The sequence below is a fragment of the Cordyceps fumosorosea genome, assembly GCF_001636725.1.
Source record: "Cordyceps fumosorosea ARSEF 2679 chromosome Unknown scaffold_2, whole genome shotgun sequence".
NCBI classification, from domain to species: Eukaryota; Fungi; Ascomycota; class Sordariomycetes; order Hypocreales; family Cordycipitaceae; genus Cordyceps; species Cordyceps fumosorosea.
Window position 1 is genome coordinate 1,369,391 of NW_017387302.1, and position 19,365 is coordinate 1,388,755.

Consider the following 19,365-nt stretch of genomic DNA (forward strand, 5'->3'; position numbering starts at 1 on the left):
GTGTATTTCTCGGCGTTCTTTTCACGATTGAGGGCGGAAGTAATCAAAATATACAGGGTTACGCCGGTACGAAACTCGATGGGGTTCACAGCAATCACAAGCATCGTTGAGGATGGCTAGAAGAGCATTTACGTTTGCTACTACACAATTGTAGACATAACAATTGAAGCGTCAGATATTGCATCGTTTTCAACTCAATGCATGTGGTCAATTATGTGTGGATATTTATACAGGCGCAGTCACCATGGTGAGGACCTCGTCGAGCACCTCCTCCGGGCCGACGTCCTGCAACAGGGCCTCGACAGCCTCCAACTTGCTCCCCCACTGCATACTCCTCTCCTTGTGCGGGTCGGCGATCCGGATGCGGTGCAGGTAGACCTTGCGGGCGGCGAGGCCGACAAGCGCCGGGGTGACGCAGTCGAGACGGTGCAGGGGCGCGAGGTTGCGCATGAGCTGGCCAAAGTGCGCGGTGGCCGCGGGCGTGATGCCCTGGTCGATCGCGCGGTGCATGCGCAGGAACGAGACGACGTTCATCTGGTAGCGGATGACATCGACGTCGACGTGCACCTTTTCGCCCTTTTCGCGAAGGCAGATAATGTCCTGCAGGTGTCATCGCGTCAGCAATTGTTCTTCCGCCCGTCCCCGAATCAAGGGGCAAAGGGGATTTTCTTACGTCTTTGGATATCAGAGCCGGCGCCGTCGGGTGTGGGTGTCGCTTAGCACGCGCAGCCGCTCTCTTGACGATGCTGCCCGTCGACGCCGCGTCGTCGTCCGGGTACGGGCTCTCGGCGGCCTGCTGCTCCTCGAGGTTGACCAGGCCGTGGCCGGGATCGTGCCAGTGGGCGATGGCGAGGAAGTCGTTGAGGTGCGGGGTGACGCGGGCACGGCCGCCGCGGGCCGCGGCGAGCACGGGGACGAAGACGAACTGCTTGGGGGCGACCTGCACGGTGGTGCGGGTGAAGAGGCGGCGCGTGCGCAGAAGCTCGAGCGCCTGGATCTGGACGGCGTGCGGCGCGCGGTCGAGGTCCCGGGCGAGCACCACGTTGGCGATTTGCGGGCTGGCGGTGCTGCCGCCGCCGGGGGTTGTTGAGCTGGTCAAGCCGGTCCGGAGAGAGGGGATGTGCCTCGGGGAGGGGAAGTAGGATTTGGTGGGCGCGTTGCCGTCGGGCGGCGGCGGTGCGGTTGAGAGGATCGCCGAGGCGAAGTCCTCGAGAGTGGTGGATGGGGAGCAATTGATTACGGCCCATTCGAGACCAAAGGTCTTTGTAGCAATCTAAATCGGGAATGTCAATTCTGGACTTTCCCCATCCTCTTTTTCGCCAAGACGCCGATGGACGGCATTCGGTTCTGACGGTAGCATACCAGCTGTAGCTCCAGGACCAACTCGTCAATTGTACTGGCCGGTGTGCTGATCAGACAGTGCTCACGGCTAATAAGACATAGTAGCACGGCAAGCTCGAGGTCGCTCAGGTCATGGACTTTGTCGATGAGGCCATTGTCTGCCATGGCCAGCGCAGCGTGGGAGACGCTGGGGGCGAGTCCATAGAGATGGTCAGATCATGGGGGGATGCATGAAGCTTGGAGCTGCTGCAAGGTAGTGGCGCAACCTTCTGTGGCTGGTGACGCCTCTCGCTGTAACCTGCCGAGGCATGTGTGGCGCTAGGCAGCTACAGTATATGTAGCGCAACTAACCGTGCCCAAGGTTCTATGGTTTAAATCTATAAAAATAACTAAAGGCACACACTAGGGTAAAGTAGTAACTAAGAAATAGGCTAACAATAGATTAAAGATAAACTACTACTATATTTAGCTATAAGATGGAGATATATGCTCTTAATTATTAGAATACCTACTAAGTTTTATATTTATTATAGTTTCCTATATAGTAGTTAGGTCTAATATAGAGTAAGTAACTATACACTACTTTTAGAACTCTATGAAAGGTAGATATATATATATAATAAAAAGTTCTCTTATAAGAAAAATGTAATTAACTTTAGAAGAGTTTAAGCTATTAGGAATATGCAAACAAATTTCTCTTCCGCGATTAAATAAGGTTAATTAACCGGTGAGGAAAAGTACTCATTATTAGTAGCACATTGTGCCGTCTTGGTTAGCTGTAGCGCCTGACACAGCACTTTTACTTGTTGGGCGCAAGAAAATATGCGGTAAGCAAAGCCTAGTATTTAAAGGCTGTTGAAGCCGTACGAGAAGATCCGAACTATTGACAGCAAGCAGAGCTTAGCTGTAGCAACCACAAAAAAATAAAACAAAACGGTCCTCGCCCACGTTTGCCTGCCAGCTCCGCCAGAGGGCCGCATATAAATCAAAGTGCTATCTATATAACAGTATTTCGATTGAGGTACACTTGCCCTCCGAACGTAGCCTGCCTCTAGCTGCAGCGGTTTCCGCCACAACAGCGACCTTGCGCGCCGTTACCACACCCAATAACATTTTGAGAGATGTGCTGCAAACTAAAACCTTCGCTGTCCACACACGAACTTGGGCGTCCGTCGAAGTAGACAATGTCCGCATATCCAGGGGCAGCTTTGATATACTGCTGGTATCCAGGGCATTTTATGTCAATTGGGGCGCCGACGTTGTGAACGCTACCGTCCGTGCAAGTAATAAAACAGGCGTCTGCACCAAGTAGGGCGCTAGTAGTCGCTATAATGATCGTGGCCCGCATCTTGGTGTTGTTGCTAGCCTGGGTGAGGGAATGTGGAATGTATTGTATTGGTATCTGATGATGCACGTTAGCTGGCTCTAAACTTGATCCTTCTGTAGACAGAATATACAGGCGTTATTGAATTGACTCTCTGCTAGAGAATGAATATGGCTGTTGTTGAGTTATGCTAGAGGAAGTCTCTCTGAGCTGACACTCGATGGTAGTCCTCCACATACCTATCTCTCGCAGTGATAACCCTTATCAATTACATGAAACAATGGTTTACGACACAATATTACATTCCAAGGTTCAGGCTAATGCTAGAATCGTCGAACTAACCGAAAAGCGGTATGCGGTGCGACGAAAGCAAATCCGTGTAGTCCATTATAACCTAATAGTTAGTATAGTAGTTAGTATAGTAGTTAGTACAGTAGTCAGTATAGTAGTCAGCTGGTCTAGGCGGGAAGACACAGCTCTGTTTATACTGTGTGATAGTTTAGCTTTGCTTAGTGGATGGATTCTAGAATGTGTGTGGTCCGCATTCAGATCTCTTTAGCTGAAAGTGGCGAAACAGGAGACGATGCTTCGATCCATATATATATGCTTGGGTCTGAGCTTTTAAAAGGCTGAGGCTGAGCTTTATCATGCTAAGATGCAGCAATTGCTCGCTGTCTACGACGATGACGTGCCTAAGCTGAGAGAGCACGTCGCCGCTGGGGAACCGTACATCAACTATTGTGATGCCCAATTCGGCTCTGCGCTCCAGCTGGCCGTAAACTGCGACGATATGACGTTAGATATCCTTTTGGAAGCTGGTGCTAGCTCGTGGGAAACGAACGGCTTCTCCCATCCCGAGATCTCACCCATGGATGCGGCCATTTAAGCAGACAACAGCTTCCTGTTTCATAGATTGCGTCAATACGCCCGGCTCGAAGACGATGAAAATCCTTGGATACATCGCTCTCTGCTTCTAAAAGTTGCAGCGGCAGGCAAAGCAAATATCATCGAGGATATTATGTCATGCTGCCCCGATGATAGCCTAGACACTGCCCACTGATTTCAGATATTTGATCTTGTGCGACGCAGCCTCCTATTGGCGTGCGACATTGTTTACCTCGTTTTAGAGCGGTTTACCTTTTCGGCCTATTCCTTGAATAGGGCTCTGAGCACCACTGCTACCTTTCCTCCCGACAACCTGGATACTCCTTATGAAGGGCCCCGCGGCCTTGACTACACCCACCAACAGCAAATTATACACTTGCTTATCGACGCTGGCGCCGACCCCAACGGGCGCGGACTCAACAAGAAAGCCACAGCGCTGCATCATCTCGGTGGCCCCGTCTACGTCAACAACGGCCCAGAGTGCCACCTCCACGAGAAGGGCATTCGAGTTTTGCTGGATCACGGTGCCAGCGTGCTCGAGAGAGACACGGAAAATAACACCTCGCTGCACTACGCTGCCTCTGGCTCAAACATGCGAATCTTCAGCCTTCTGGCTAGTAAGCTGCCTCCAGACACAGACGTTTCCGTCATCAACTTGGAAAATAGCAGCGGAGAAACGCTTCTTCATTGCGCGGCCGCAGGTAAGAAGTACGACATCGTTCAATATCTGCTCTCGGCTGGCGCCGATGTCAACTGCGTTAACAACAACGGCTAGACTCCGCTCCTGTGCGCTGTCGCGCCGTCAAGAGCTATCTATCAACCGTACGCCGTGGCCGAGACTGCGAACTTGCTATTAAGACACGCCGCGGGTCCTCTGGTCTGCTCTACCGAAGACTGGACGCTGCTGCACTGCATAGCCACGCATCTATGTAGATACGGAGGAAGACATCGTGCTCGCCAAGCTGGCTGCGGATCTCGTCACCAGCGACGTCGCCATGCTGCCAGTGTCAGCGCTCTATGACCGCCACAGTCTCAGGGGTGGACACGCTTGATGTCGACTACTGGGGGTCACGACTGGCCAGCTACCTTTCGGCTACATCGCAGGAGGAGAGCTACGCTGCAGGAGTGGTCAAGGAAGCCGCGCCTTTGCACTAGGCAGCGGTTTATGGCGCTGTTGGCGCCGCCGCTGCCTTGATGGTGTTGACACAAGCCTAATAAACTACCAGCAAGAAGGTGGTTCCACCGTTTTGCTGTACACGACAGATGGTTCATGGAGCCGATGTGGAGGTCAAAGATGGCAACGGCAAGCGCCCTATCGACCTGGCTTCTTAGTCACGCTGTCGAATAGGTATCCACAGGCTCCTTGAAACGGAATTCCTAAATAATATCAGGCTTAAAGAAATAAGCAATAAAATTCATAAATACTATTCTTTATAGATATAATACATATATTTATAATTTAGAGAAATACTTCTACTGTTTTTAGACCTCCTCTTTTTTTTCTCCACTTAATCGTCACCATACTGTGCTCGCCTCCTGCAACCTGAACGCTGGACGGTTATGCATCCGGCCTGTCCCAGCTCCTGTATTATTAGCGCCGCTGCAGCCTGCCCGCACCCACCCGCACCACCGTCATCCTGATTAATCTAAACCATCTTGGTCCTCTTTACCTACCATTGCCTTTCCATCTCAACGTGCGGCTTGCGACGACATTCTCCTCGCAGGTGCAACGGTCTATACCTCACTCCTCGACCACGACTCCCTTATCCTAGTGACAGGTTCTCGAGGGGCATAGAGAACCGCATACGCGACTGCTCACCGACCACCCAAGTCCGTCCCGGCTCGGCGCCCTCTGAAGGCATCACGTCATTGACAACACACCACGCGACTCAAACGCCCGACCGCGCCCAACATGTCTTCACGCAAGAAGGTGCTTCTCAAGGTGCGACACGCTTCAGTGTTTCCGACCATGGCAGCCCGGTCTATAGCCCGGGAGGGAGCCCAACGGCGTGCTGACGGGGACTCGTTTAGGTTATCATCCTTGGAGACAGCGGTGTCGGCAAGACCAGCTTGATGAAGCAATACGTACGAAAATCCTTGAGGATCCTATGGGTGATTGATCCGTCTATAGAAGACGAGGCTAACACACCCATGTGCCACAGGTCGACAAAGAGTTCAGCGCCAGTTACAAAGCCACCATTGGAGCCGATTTTTCGACAAAGGAAGTCCTGGTTGACGATAGACAAGTCACCATGCAGGTACGGCTGCGGAAATTCTCTCTTTTGGGCATACTATACCAACACACGGGCTAACATGTGGCAGCTTTGGGATACCGCCGGTCAAGAACGCTTCCAGTCGCTCGGCGTGGCCTTTTACCGCGGTGCCGACTGCTGCGTCCTCGTCTACGATGTCAACAACGCAAAGAGCTTTGAAGCTCTCGACAGCTGGCGCGATGAGTTCCTGATCCAGGCCTCGCCCCGCGATCCCCCCAACTTTCCCTTCGTATGTGGTCTCCGAGCGCTTGCGCCACTCTTGAGTGACGAGTAGGCTAATTAGTGTGCGCAGGTTGTCATTGGCAACAAGATTGACGTCGACGAGAGCAAACGAGTGGTGAGGGTATCTGCAGATCCTGTATATGCGCGTGTTGCTAACTTGTACAGATTTCCAACAAGCGCGCCATGACCTTTTGCCAATCCAAGGGCGACATTCCCTACTTTGAGACGAGTGCCAAGGAGGCCATCAATGTCGACCAGGCTTTTGAGGGTTAGTGGCCAATTATATACGAATGGGAGGAGATGAAGTTGCTAATAGAATGGAACAGTCATTGCCCGGAACGCCCTCGCGCAGGAAGAGTCGGAAGAATTCAGCGGCGACTTTGACGATCCGATCAACATCCACATCGAGAACGACCGCGACGGCTGTGCTTGTTAAGAGACGCTCCGACTAATGCTTTTCCGCTTCAAAGGGCCACCTACTTCTAATGTGGTGGATCCCGAAATAGACCGCTGGTGGAGGGGAGACGATGGAGGAAGAGACGTGTTATACCCCGTCACTGGGTTTGATTGTTCGCGCCGTCCTTTTTTTATGTAGAATATCTCGAACTGGGAGTATTGATATTGACTTTGAAATTATACTTGCTGATGGATGTACTGTGCGTCGACCATGGATGGGTAGTGTATGGTGCAAGTTATGAGCTGATGTTTGACAGGAAGCGGAAGTAGCTGGATACATCAGGCCACTGACTAGTTCATAAATGTCCTACCAGCATCAAGCCAATTTACTAAATTGTGAGGTAAGCTCCCAAGCTCTAACTACAATATACAGACATACCGAGGTCGCACCCCCGTAGCCGAGGGGCCGTCACCAAGTCCACGGAGTCAAGCTTCCCCACGACCTGTCATTCGTGGGATTCATGCGCATCAGCGACAAATGAACAACTCGAGAAGCCCCTCATAACTAACTAGCTTCACCCGTTAATTCCAGCAAAGAAAGAAAACGGGCTTTTTTCCCGGTAACCAGTTTCGTTCCACCAACCGCCCGTCCGAGGCTGGGGCCGCTTCCGCCCAGACCAGCTAATCAGCGCCCGCCAAAGCTTCCCCAGAGCCTCGGCTCCGTTCTGCGATCGGTCGTTTGTGCCAAAACTCCGGTCCTGCACCTCAACTCATGTCACCTTCAACTTGCCCTTCCCCCGTCTTCCCTTTCATCTCTTCTTGGACACACTACCCTGGTATCCATCGCCGGTTCCTTTTCCAATCGATCATCAATTAGTTATAATCTTACATCCTCCACAGAAGCTAAGCCCTCGTCGTTGCTAGTTTCGTACTTCAACTTGCCGTCCCCCCCGCGCCCGTAATCCCCGTTTCCGCCATTTTTATTTATCTCCTCCCTCATACTCTTTGGCATCTTCATCCTGGCCCTTTTGTTTTTCCCTCTTCTCCTGAGATAGTAGACGAGAGAAAAGCACCAGGTCCTCGTAACTATATTACTATATTCGAATGCTGGAAAAAGAGTCCTTCCTGTCATCGCCCATCACCAGTCTCATCATGTCGCACAAGATTCCCGCCATTGTATGTCCGCCTATCCCGGTGCCCCAGCGTCAATCATGAAAAAGCGGACTGACACATATTCCAGGTCTCCCACCTGGTGAGCGACCAGGCCAAGAAGACGATTGACGTTGTCGCCAAGTTTGTCGAGGAGGAGTGTATCCCGTAAGCCCTTCGTCCTGCCGTCCTCTCTGCGTGGTGCCTATTCGCCTACTGATCCCCTTCTCAGCGCCGATGCCGTCCTCGAAGCCCAGATCGGCGAGGGCGACGCCCGCTGGGAGAACCACCCCGCCATCATCGATGATCTCAAGGAGAAGGCGCAGAAGCTCGGCCTGTGGAACATGTTCCTGCCCAAGGGCCACTACAAGGAGTCGCCGGGCTGGACCAACCTCGAGTACGGCCTCATGGCCGAGTGGCTCGGCCGCTCGCGCAGCGCCTCCGAGGCGTGCAACTGCGCCGCCCCGGACACGGGCAACATGGAGGTCCTGGCCAAGTACGGCAACGACGCGCAGAAGAAGGAGTGGCTGGTGCCGCTCATGGCCGGCCAGATCCGCTCTGCCTTCCTCATGACGGAGCCCGACATCGCCTCCTCCGACGCCACCAACATCCAGATGGACATTCGCCGCGAGGGCAACGAGTACGTGCTCAACGGTGCCAAGTGGTGGTCCAGCGGCGCCGGCGACCCCCGCTGCAAGCTTTACATTGTTATGGGCAAGACGGACGCCAAGAACAAGGATGTCTACCGCCAGCAGTCGGTTGTTCTCGTGCCCGCCGGCACCCCGGGCGTCAAGATTGAGCGCATGCTCAAGGTCTACGGCTACGATGATGCGCCCCACGGCCACGGCCAGATTACCTTTACCAACGTCCGCGTGCCCGTCAGCAACATGGTTCTGGGCGAGGGCCGCGGCTTCGAGATTATCCAGGGCCGTCTGGGTCCCGGCCGCATCCATCACGCCATGCGTTCCATTGGCGCTGTAAGTTCACCCAACCACCCCCCTTCTCCGCTGCACGGATGCACGAACCCCGATGCCGCAGATGCTAACTCCCGCTACAGTCTGAAGTCGCCCTCGACTGGATGCTGATGCGCGTCAACGACGAGCGCAAGAAGCCCTTTGGCAAGTTCCTGCGCGAGCACGGCGTCATCCTGGAGTGGATCGCCAAGTCGCGCATCGAGATTGACGCGGCGCGCCTCATCGTGCTCAACGCGGCCGTCAAGATGGACGAGCAGGGCCCGAAGCGGGCGCTGACCGAGATCGCACAGGCCAAGGTGCTGATCCCGCAGACGGCGCTGACCGTCATCGACCGCGCGGTGCAGTCGTTTGGTGGCGCGGGCATCTCGCAGGACACGCCGCTGGCCAACATGTGGGCGGGCATCCGCACGCTGCGCTTCGCGGACGGGCCGGACGAGGTGCATCTGCAGCAGATGGGCCGCAACGAGAACAAGCGCGGCAAGCAGGCGACGGACAAGATCAAGTGGCAGCAGGCCAAGTCCAAGGAGCTGCTCCAGCGCTACGGCGTGCAGAAGAAGGAGATTGGCTCGCAGATTAAGCACGCCAAGCTGTGAGGGGCGTGCGTGTGCGTCGCTGTGACTGCGCATGTAAAAGGAATCTATTGAATGAAATTGTAACAACGATCTGTCCTATGAGTAACTACACCGTGATGTGAAATTAAATAGCTTGCTGTGCAACTTGACGAGCAAACACTCATCAGCCCCCTTAGTACCGATGGTCATATCGGTAACGCGACTGGATACGGGGGCTTCCTTATTTGTGGCGGCCTATAGAATGAGCTGTCGGAGGAACTGTGTCCGTTGAACGCTACATTGCTTGTGTATCGCAGTGATAGTCCTAGCAGGTAACTGTTGTGATGAACGGCCATGGTCGTTTTGTCGTGGTGGACGGCAGTCAATTCGTGGCGCGTGCGGGCAACCCATCTCGGACACGGGATCGGCAAAGAGATGAATCAAGCAAAACATGAATAATGATAGGATTCATGCATATTGATGAAGCACCGCATAGCACTGCAACCTGATCTATGAGGCTAAAAGCCGGCCGTGTACGCGGCCGGCAGCAAGCCCGCCTGCTGTGCATCGTCTGTTGTCGGGTCGTCCGTGATTGCTGGCTGGCCTGTGCAACATATCAGATTCATGCGGTGCATCCCAGCTAGACGCAAGATGGCGTTGGGGAACACGGTTTCTGGGGTGAACTCGCATCGTGAGTCACAAACTATGAGCAGGGTTTCGTCGATATGTCGGTCGCTATTTGTTTGCATCCCGTGAGTGACATGTACCTTGTACATGGTAATATTAAGTTGCGGCTTATAATAGCCACAGGATAGACTTGGTAGTAGTATGTTGATTCGTCAGCGACAAGCAGACTTCGGCACTTACCTAGCAGATACGCTAAGCAAGGTCAGAGAAAGAGCTGTTGAAAGCCTTTCATCTGTTTTTATGCGATGCATGTTTAGACGGAAACAAAACCTTGTGACCCTGTCATCCCGTTGCTTGTCCAGGGTATCTGGAACATCTGGAACTGAATCCATTGATGACAACCATCAGCCACTAACCACCCCCACAAGCCGCCACAGGGACTCCACTGCCAGCATTCCCGTCCAGGTACCCGTTACCCCCGTTGCCCGGTCGACCGTGACCCAAGTTTACTTTGGCCAACCATTTTTTTCTTACTTGCTCTGCTGGCGCACCGTGAACGGCAGCTGCAAGTACAGACTACCACAGATCAAAGAAGCTGTCCTCCTACGCCAACCCTTTTTCTTGTTATACGTCCTATTTGATGTTGTTTTTTTGTTGTTGTTGCCACGCACACACACACCCAGATATAAAGACAACGACCGTTGTTCCCATCCTGCACGATTGAAGCTTACTTTACCACACAGGCAGATTCATTTCTCTCACTTCTCCAAAAAAAGAACAAGAAGAGGAAGCATCCTGTTGAATTGGTATTGTAATCAAAAAGAGTGTTTCACTGGAAAAGGCAACCTCCTAGAAGACGGGACCGGACCACCACTCTCCACACAAAAAAAGGGCTGCCCGCATACCTACCACCTTTGGGTCTTGCCGTGCCTGCCTCTGCTCTTCGGTTTTTTTCTGTCTCCTTCAACTCTCATCCATCCATCCACTGCTGCTACACAACACCGCTGCCAGTCCGCATCAGCCTTCAGGAAATACAACAATATTCGCCTTGCATCACCACCCGACTCGATCGCCATGTCTTCCCACGTTCTCGGCGACAAGGACGTCAACGCCTCCATGGAGCAGCAGCAGCAGCAGCAGCAGCAGCAGACCGCCCAGTGCAAGGATGTCAAGAGCATGGACTACCACCGCCAAATCTTCCAGAGCAAAATGGCCCAGGAACCGTACGTCGTCTCTCGCAAAGCATCCTCTGCGTCCTTTCGCAAGGTGCCCAGCACGCCGCCCGTGACGTCTTCTCGTCCCGCGGCCGTCGCCAAAAACACTGCCAATTCTTCAGATGCCTCGTCTTGTTCTACTTCTTCTTCTTCTTCTTCTCCTTGCCCGTCGTTGGTTTCTGATTCTGCTTCTTCTGCTTCTTGTTCTGCTCCCTCTCCTGCGCCGTCCATCACCGTCCTGCCGCGATTGCCCACTAACAAGGCCCTGATGGTTTTTAGTACCAAGCAATACGTCTCGCCCTCGGACAACATCATGAGCCCCTGCTCGGCCAAGATCAGCGCTCTCCGGAACAAGCAAGTCAACAAGTAAGCTGCAGTCTCGGTGCCGTACCTCAATTTGCCATTGCTAACGCGCTTTTGCACAGAGCCAAGCCGAAGTCGCTCTTTGCCCAGGCCAGCGCTAAGAAGCTCAGCGCCGACAACCTCTTTGGCAGCAAGTCCATCCCCAAGGAATAAATTGCAAGAACAAAGCGAACCATATCCAGGATGCACGTACTGCTATCCTGTGTACATATAAAATGATTCTTTCTTTTGGCATTGTCGGGTTTCGTTTGGTTCCTTCTTGCCTGTTACGTCCTTGGGTTTGATGCGACGCGGAATTACATTGCTTTGACGTTTCAACGTCCAGTCGCCGCCCGAAAAATGCATGCTGGCTGGCTGTAGAGTCCAAGACCATGTTCTTCTTCAGCCAGTGGCGGCGGCGTGGATGCGACTTTAGACTTGGGCGTTTAGGATTCTTTTTATTTCGTTGACGCCATGTGCGGACGCTTTGGAAAGTAATGAATGGTGTACACGGTTATTACGGGGTTGGAATTTGGCTATCACGGAAGATGCGGATTATTTATTTCTTTTGTTCATAACGTCAGATTGAGAACAATGCTACATTCTTACATCTATTGCATTACGACTTTCTCCTGCCCCAAGACAACCTATACAAAGTATCCTTTTATTGACTTATATTATCTATGCTTTCCACCCGCTGACAATATACACCACGTCCTCATCGCTCACCATGTGGCCGAGGCCTACGCGCTGCGGGATGTGCCGCGCGCTGGCGCCCCATACGAGAGCGTACTTGAACGTGTCCTTCATGTTCCTGTGGATGCGGTCGCAGACGTCCTCGATGGAGCTGTTGCTGCGCACGATGAGCGCCTCGCCAAAGTTGGGCTCGATGCCCTTGCGCTTGGTGTAGATGCGGATGAGGCGCAGCTCCTGCCAGCAGCGGTCGATGACGTCCTGGACGCCGAGGTCGAGCTCGCAGCTCATGACGACCGTGTTGGGCTCGCGCGCGAGCGAGTCGAGGAAGTCGAGCGACACGCTGTCGATCTTGTTGTACACGTACAGGCAGTTGATGTACTTGCGGTGGTCCTTCATGATGACGTCGATGAAGTCGTCGACGGTGGCCTCGTCGTCGCGCACGAGCACCTCGCAGTTGAGGATCTTGTAGTCGCGCAGGATGTTGTACAGCATCTTCTCGTCGAGCTTCTTGGGGGGTGACTGGAACGTGATCTTCATGCCGCCGGCCTTTTTGACCTTGAGGTAGATGTTGCTAAACGCGCGTGTTAGTGACGGAGCGCAGAAAGAGAGGGGGTTGTTCTGTTTTGTGTGCCGGAGACGGGGAAGGGGGAGAGGCTTGTTGCGTACGGAGGACTTCGGTTCAGCCGGATGCCGACGGCCTCGAGTTCCGCCTCGAGGAGGGCGCGCTGCTCGGCGCGCTTGGTGGCGTCGAGGACCATGAGGATGAGGTCGCTCGTCTTGGCGGCGGAGATGACCTGGCGACCGCGCCCCTTGCCCTCCGCGGCGCCCTCGATGATGCCGGGCAGGTCGAGCAGCTGGATCTCGGCGCCTCCGTACTCGAGGACGCCGGGGATGGCGGTCAGCGTCGTGAAAGCGTACGACGCGGCCTCGGACTTGGTCTTGGTCACCTTGGACAGGAAGGTCGACTTGCCGACCGACGGGAAGCCGACGAGCGCGATGCGCGCGTCGCCCGACTTGCTGACGTCGAAGCCGGCGCCGGGACCGCCGCCGCTGCCGGGTCCGGGCTCGAGAAGTTGCGCGCGGAGCCGAGCGAGTTTACTGAATGTGTGTTAGGAGCATGTCACGGGTCGTGAGAGGGGTTAGGGAGGGGTGTGTACCCTTTTAATAGACCAAGATGATATTCTGTGCGATGCGTTAGTGTCGCGATGGTAGCGGTCCTCGGGAGATCACAGACCTGTGGCCTTGTTTTCTAATGAATAGTATTAGTGAAACATCCAGGATTTGAGGCGTGTGTTATATGTCGTCGATTATGATCACTTACTTTGTGTCCTCTTCATCTCATCCTCAATCCTGCAACCGATGTCAGCCGTGAATTCGCCAACCGGGGCCCGGGGCGCGCCATACTCCTTGATCTTATCCGTAATATTGACCATCTTGAATCCCCTTTTTTATAGACGGACTTGCCGTCTTCAATCTCCCTAGTCGACTCGTATCGTGCGATTATCAAAAAGTTGTCGTCGCGCGGCTCAAGGTGGGGGATGTTGGCAGAATATTTGGCGGGGGATTTTGGTGTACAGAATGGCTTCACCGCCTTCCTTTCTTGCAGGTCGTGGACTTAAACAATGTCATTATTGTTGTATGTAGAATTAGAAAAAGTAAATACCACAAATTGCAGCTCTCTTGGTTATAAAACATAAAGTATTCTGACTACATTTCAATGAACTTAATTGAAGACGGCAAATTGTGCTTCTTCACTCCCAGCTTCGTGCCCATTCCGAAAGGTAACCGCCGCTAAACCTCCTGCGTCACAGGCGCCACATCCGCTAAACAGCTTGTCTTCAGGGCCCCCGACAGGGGTCTAAATCAGCCTTGCACCTAGAACCTCCATTCATCTCTTCTGGACAGGGCTCACGCCTGAGTCACAATTTGACAAAAACATTTTCTTCTCTGGAAGGCCATGCAATGTTCAGCAGATTGAGAAATCATCAACTTAACAACGGCTTTTGGGCTCAGCTACCGCTGTCTGCCATACACTTCCCACTGAGGCGTCGACTTGCTGGAACCCGCCGCCAAGGAACGGCCAATCTGAGATATCGATTGTGCTACTACCGCCGTCGTGCTGCGGTTGCTCTATGGACATGACCTTTCCAATCTTCCAAGGGAATATTTCAAGAAATGACTCGGCAGTCGTATCACCGCGAACAACCAGTTCTAGCAATGACACTCAGCCAGTGACGACGAAGACCCATGACAGGCCTCGTCACCGCAAGACGCGCACTGGCTGTTTTAATTGCAAGCGAAGACGTATCAAGGTGAGATTTCTACATAATATTCTTAAAGGAGAAACATTCACAACATTTCAGTGTAAAGAAGAACGGCCAGCATGTCGCAATTGTCTCAAGTCTGGCTACACGTGCGAGTATCCGCCCCAAGCCTGTCTATACACAGCGGTAGGCCAACTTTCCCTTCCAAAGTTGTAATGTACGACTGACAATCCAGCCCGACCAAGTGCCAAGATTTACAATGCTGGACATGCACTTCTTTCAGCACTTCCTTCTGCAGTGCCGTCCGGTCTATCCCCTAGGCAACGAGCAAGTCTGGAAACAAGATGTCCTCTGCCTCTCCCACCACGTGAGCATACCGTCAATGCCCGAGTTTGTGAACTTGACCTTACAATGTGTCAACAGCATAATTTCCTCCTATATGCCATTCTTGGCTTCGCTGCTGCCGATTTGGAAGCCAATGGCGGCACCAATTCAAGCCTCTCTGTGCCCGCCATGGCGTATCGCTGCAAGGCCATTCAGCTATTCCGAAAAGTCATCGCATCCTTTCAAGAGCCTGAACCGTCAGCCAATATCGCAGCGCCGAAGGAAAGCAAAAATCCAAAACCTAGAAAGTCCGCCAAGATTGCCGGAGACCGGAAGCCGCAGACCGATTCCCGGCACTACGGGCAGTCCATCATGTCCTTTGACCAGGGCAGCGCGCTGGTCGCGTCCTGCTACCTGCTCATGGGCCAGTCGCAGTACCTCGGCGACGGCATCCAAGACTTCATGACGCTTACGCGCGGCTCCGCGTCGCTGCGCGGGGAGATGATCCGGCTCGGCTTCCCGCCGCTGTTCCAGAACCTCGAGCCCAAGGACTCCATCGAGACGATGCGCAGGTACCTCCAGGCGGTGCCGCCCCTCGACAAGCCGTGGCTCGACGCGGGGGAGACGTCTCTGGAGATGATCCGGTTCACCTGTGCGGACGGCCTGCAGCTGGCGTATCTCGCCAACCTGGAGAGCATCGTGGCGCACGCCCGGACGGACGCGTTCAAGGTGTACACGAGCGTCATGGGCCACTTCATCTGGTGGCAGGGCCTGCCGTTTGACCAGTTTCAGCGCATCATCGACATGACCAACCAGGTGAATGTCTTGCTCGCCACGCACTGGGTCGCCCTGATGATGGCGATGGCGTTCTTGCGCAAGGCGAGTGTCAAGATCAACGATGACTCCAAGAAGAAGGTGGATGCGTCGGTGCGGGGAAGCAAAGGCGCGAGTGCCCGGGCAAAGGAGGATGGCAAGTGTACCGAGCCTTGGTACTACTGGCTTGTGTGCATGAATCGCTGGATCACCTACGATTATCGCAAGTTTAATGCCTGGCCGCAGTGGGTGCAGGATAGATTAGACGAAGACGCCTTGTATTTCTACTCTTAGGGCATCCACAATCCAAGATCCCGGGATCTAATACCCGCCCGACTGTGAAGATATTGGAATAGTCCTGTATCGATCTTGCGATATTTCTATAATACAGTGGGTGGCAACATGTATCTTAGGTATCATATATCTCTTAGGTGCTTTATATATCTTAGCTATTTTATATATTTTAGGTATCTTAGCTAACTATCTTGACTATCGAAGGGATAGGTTAGATACCTGGTAGGGGAAAAATACATGTACAGAAAACTAGCCTCGAGCTCAATTCCATCCATCGCTCTTTCGGACTAATCGTACAATTCTTGGTCTGATGGCCGTGCTACGCCTCCTTCAGTACTCTGAGAGGGGAGGCGAGGGCAGAAGGCACCGATGGCACTTCCCGAGCATATTACCTCCAAAAATAAGGTAAGCATCCCGTCGTTCACAACGACGTTTGGCTGCTATGGCGGCCGGGCAATAGTCGACGACTTCACCACCGACATGACCACACTCCTCGAAATCATAGACAATGTGGTTGCACATCCTTACGCCGTGTGTCAACGCGGAACTAAGTCTTGAAAGGCGTTGGCAAATGTACTTGTTAGTGCTCGTTGAGCCTCCCCTAAAGAAACTGCAGTGGCATAGCAAGGCGAATATGAGTGCAGTTCAATATGGGAATACTATGTGCCATTCGAGGACCATGAGGGGTGAGAACTCTGAGTTATACATCTTTCTAATTCGAAATTAAAAAGAATAGAAGCTCAAAGAATGGAGCCACGCACCTGATCTCCTGTCAGTGACAAGCTCAGCCCTCCATCGTGGCTCGCGGAATGGATTCGGATCTCTGGCTTGGCGACTCGCAGCTACGATGCAAGTAGTGATGTAGATGTCTCGGTACTCATTGTACAGTCAGCCTGCCAAGTCCTTTGGCTTCATGGTGACGGTGTCCACGAAATGGAAGCAGGTGATGCCGGAATCTTGATTGGGCCTCGATTGAAGGCATGCACACACCATATGAAGATGCCAATCTGCGTGCCACAAGTCAAAGGGTTGACCACCACGTGAAGCGCAAGCTCCTGAATCAAGTTATCACCTCCCGCTTCAACCCCGCACTTATTGAGTTTCCTGCGACGACAAGGACGCACGGCTTCTTGGCGTTTTGAAACGCGGAAGTGCGCATCAGTGTAAGACGGCTTTCGATCTGAGCAACCGAGTACATCTAGCGCTCGCACCCGCTGAAGCGAGAGAGGGCTTAAATGAAGTCATGATAGATGAACAAGCTTTTTATGGGAGCTGCGCAGCGATTAAAGGCAAGAAGAGCAGAGAAAATTGGCCGGGTGCATCTGATGATGTTATGTAGTTTTCGAGCCCCGACCCGCATCTGGCTACCCGACAAGCATGAAGTATAAGACTGATTGACACTATCCACTCTCGGCCATGAGTCTACCTGGTCATTGATTTTTGCCCTTGCCAGATACCGATCCGTGCTTTAATGAAGTGTTCTCCTGGGCAGCCTTCCGAGGCGAGGCCATGATTGCATGTGGAAGAGTACGCAAGATTCACGGTGGCCCTACAATCAATCTTGCGTAGTATAGAGTACAAAAACGGAGACAAAATCAATTGATTTAATTTGTTGTACTTGTGTAAAGACTGAGAAAAGACACGGCTCTAAATTTTTTGGATGATTCTTCGGAAGGGCTGAGCAGTGTTACTGGATAAAGAAAGCAGCAATGCGTCGCCATAATGCCACGCTGCTGTTTCTGTTTAAAAAAAAAAAAAGAATCAAATTTCTACAGAAGTTAAAGTTCACGGTCCTACGGGTAGTAACACAGAAAAAGCGTGAATTGAACGTTGCCAGGGTAGGTAGTAAAAGCTCTGGTCCAGTAAACAAACGCCGGCTACAAGTTAATTAATAGGCAGCCATCCTCATGTTTCTCGTCTCTCGTCTACATCCTTAGTCTCGTGCACACAAGATGAAGCGACGCAAAGTACATGGGATACGTGAACTGCAAAATTCAAGCAAAATGCAGTCCACAGAGGTTTCGGCAGAACATTCTGCGGCGCAACACTTTGCAGGCATCGCGGAGCTGCTAGTCACTCTCGGAGAGCTGGTGGTTTGTTGGACACACAACTGCACTCGTTCTGGCTCTGATTGACCGCGAAACCTAGGCCCACGACCGATCTTTGCTATGGAAGCTGTGCCTTGTCAGTCGCAGCTTCAATGATATATTTACACCGTTTCTATATCGCGCCGTGCTGCTGACGGAGAGCAAGTGGCGTCCGGGTAGTGATGGCGAGTCGTCGCCTCTCAGCCAGCTTGAAAACGTCGCCAATACCAGAGAAATCGACATCCGCTTCTCGAAAAGACAATTTGATTACTATCGCGAAGACCCCCCGTTTCATGATTTCGTCTCCCGGCTTCTACCGAACATGAAAAAGGTGCAAGTTGTTAGGCAAGTCACTCCTGTCTGGCTTGATGCGTTGTCTTGGCTGACGAGCCCTTAGACTGCAGGGCGTCACCGTGGCACATAAGTGTATCAACGACGCAATCGCCCACCTCAATCCGACTGAGCTATACATAGATTTTTATTGTTCCCTGGTTCGAAACTCTCGAGGGAGGTGCCCTCGGCTGATGCGGCCACAACTCACGGAGCTTCCGCCGGGAAACCATTTCGATGCACTACGGCGATTGACATTCGAGGAGATTGATATTCAGCAGCAAGATTGCTCGGAGGCGTTCATTTCCTCCATCATGGCCAATGCCCCAAAGCTAGAGCATCTGAGGCTCTCGATGGGTGGCGGGGAATGCAGAAACATATTTGAGCGAATATGCGGACAGTATTCAAGATGCACCGGTGGTTCTCTAATCCCGCTGAAGAGTATTTCTTTTGGAAAATCCATTCATATACCACCGAAGGATGTACTTGGTGGTTGCATCAACCTCTCGACGCTTGAAGAAGTACAAATCGCAGCCGACTGCAAGTGCTACATCCAGCACGGTCCGTCATGGACACAATTTAACGCAACAAACACACCCAACATGTCGCGTCTCGAGATCTTACGAATGTACGCTGCCAACTGGAGGTACCTTCCGCCACTTCTCCAAGGAAAGACTGGTTTCAAAGCCAAAAGGTTTGACTGGGATCACCGCGGCCCGCAGCACCCCGTCAAGCAGATGGCTCAGCTAGCCCGGGTGCCCATGCTGCAGATACCGCTCGGCTGCAGTCCAGAGGGCGTGCCGCATTTGCTCGCCGGCCTGGACGCTTGCGACTGGCTCACGCACCTGAAGCTGAGCATCGCGGCCGAGGGCCTGTGCGGACTGATGAGCAACGGCGCGTGGCGCTGCTGGTTGCCGGACCTATGCAAGGCAGCGCTGCACCTGCCGAACCTCGTGGCGCTCGAGGTTGCGCCCGACCGCGATGGCGGCGGGTGGTCCAACTGCCACGGCAAGAAGGAACTGGCCAGGGCCGCGGAGGAGCTGATGGCCGCGTGCCCAGGGCTCGAGTACGTCGAGCTGGAGCGGGTGGCGTACGGTGCGGACTGTCAGGAGGGCGTCGGGCGTGAGACGGAGAGGACTTGGAAGAAGCTGACGGAAACTGACAAGGAACTCAGACGGCCACCGTTTTTCGTTCAGGATTAGAGTTGGCCATTGCAGCCATTTATTACTTCTCTTTGTCTACCTACCCTGTAGGTATCC

At 53.0% G+C, this 19,365-nt stretch overlaps 8 protein-coding genes across 8 annotated transcripts; 6 read left to right on the top strand and 2 right to left on the bottom strand.

Annotated features, from left to right (window-relative positions):
* Nucleotides 1–225: 225 nt before the first annotated feature.
* On the bottom strand, nt 226–1,506 carry ISF_01586 (hypothetical protein; the record flags this gene model as incomplete). Its single annotated transcript, XM_018845193.1, has 3 exons — nt 226–600; nt 674–1,273; nt 1,363–1,506. The coding sequence occupies 3 exons, from the start codon at nt 1,504–1,506 to the stop codon at nt 226–228; spliced, it is 1,119 nt and encodes a 372-aa protein (XP_018707959.1).
* Nucleotides 1,507–3,320: 1,814 nt separating this feature from the next.
* On the top strand, nt 3,321–4,602 carry ISF_01587 (ankyrin domain protein; the record flags this gene model as incomplete). The annotated part of the gene is made up of 4 exons (XM_018845194.1): nt 3,321–3,460; nt 3,827–4,251; nt 4,326–4,372; nt 4,468–4,602. The coding sequence occupies 4 exons, from the start codon at nt 3,321–3,323 to the stop codon at nt 4,600–4,602; spliced, it is 747 nt and encodes a 248-aa protein (XP_018707960.1).
* Nucleotides 4,603–5,462: 860 nt separating this feature from the next.
* ISF_01588 (Small GTPase superfamily, Rab type) lies at nt 5,463–6,481 on the top strand (the record flags this gene model as incomplete). Its single annotated transcript, XM_018845195.1, has 7 exons — nt 5,463–5,492; nt 5,582–5,635; nt 5,713–5,808; nt 5,873–6,052; nt 6,116–6,160; nt 6,211–6,313; nt 6,372–6,481. 7 exons carry the CDS (start codon nt 5,463–5,465, stop codon nt 6,479–6,481), a joined length of 618 nt encoding a protein of 205 aa, XP_018707961.1.
* Nucleotides 6,482–7,593: 1,112 nt separating this feature from the next.
* ISF_01589 (Acyl-CoA dehydrogenase/oxidase) lies at nt 7,594–9,157 on the top strand (the record flags this gene model as incomplete). The annotated part of the gene is made up of 4 exons (XM_018845196.1): nt 7,594–7,617; nt 7,682–7,758; nt 7,823–8,567; nt 8,648–9,157. 4 exons carry the CDS (start codon nt 7,594–7,596, stop codon nt 9,155–9,157), a joined length of 1,356 nt encoding a protein of 451 aa, XP_018707962.1.
* A 1,659-nt stretch (nt 9,158–10,816) lies between these two features.
* On the top strand, nt 10,817–11,472 carry ISF_01590 (Spo12; the record flags this gene model as incomplete). The annotated part of the gene is made up of 2 exons (XM_018845197.1): nt 10,817–11,322; nt 11,382–11,472. The coding sequence occupies 2 exons, from the start codon at nt 10,817–10,819 to the stop codon at nt 11,470–11,472; spliced, it is 597 nt and encodes a 198-aa protein (XP_018707963.1).
* Nucleotides 11,473–11,979: 507 nt separating this feature from the next.
* Nucleotides 11,980–13,427, bottom strand: ISF_01591 (gtp1/obg; the record flags this gene model as incomplete). Its single annotated transcript, XM_018845198.1, has 5 exons — nt 11,980–12,565; nt 12,661–13,092; nt 13,152–13,176; nt 13,229–13,243; nt 13,316–13,427. The coding sequence occupies 5 exons, from the start codon at nt 13,425–13,427 to the stop codon at nt 11,980–11,982; spliced, it is 1,170 nt and encodes a 389-aa protein (XP_018707964.1).
* A 1,344-nt stretch (nt 13,428–14,771) lies between these two features.
* Nucleotides 14,772–15,689, top strand: ISF_01592 (hypothetical protein; the record flags this gene model as incomplete). The annotated part of the gene is made up of 1 exon (XM_018845199.1): nt 14,772–15,689. The coding sequence occupies one exon, from the start codon at nt 14,772–14,774 to the stop codon at nt 15,687–15,689; it is 918 nt and encodes a 305-aa protein (XP_018707965.1).
* A 3,019-nt stretch (nt 15,690–18,708) lies between these two features.
* On the top strand, nt 18,709–19,308 carry ISF_01593 (hypothetical protein; the record flags this gene model as incomplete). The annotated part of the gene is made up of 1 exon (XM_018845200.1): nt 18,709–19,308. One exon carries the CDS (start codon nt 18,709–18,711, stop codon nt 19,306–19,308), a length of 600 nt encoding a protein of 199 aa, XP_018707966.1.
* Nucleotides 19,309–19,365: the final 57 nt, after the last annotated feature.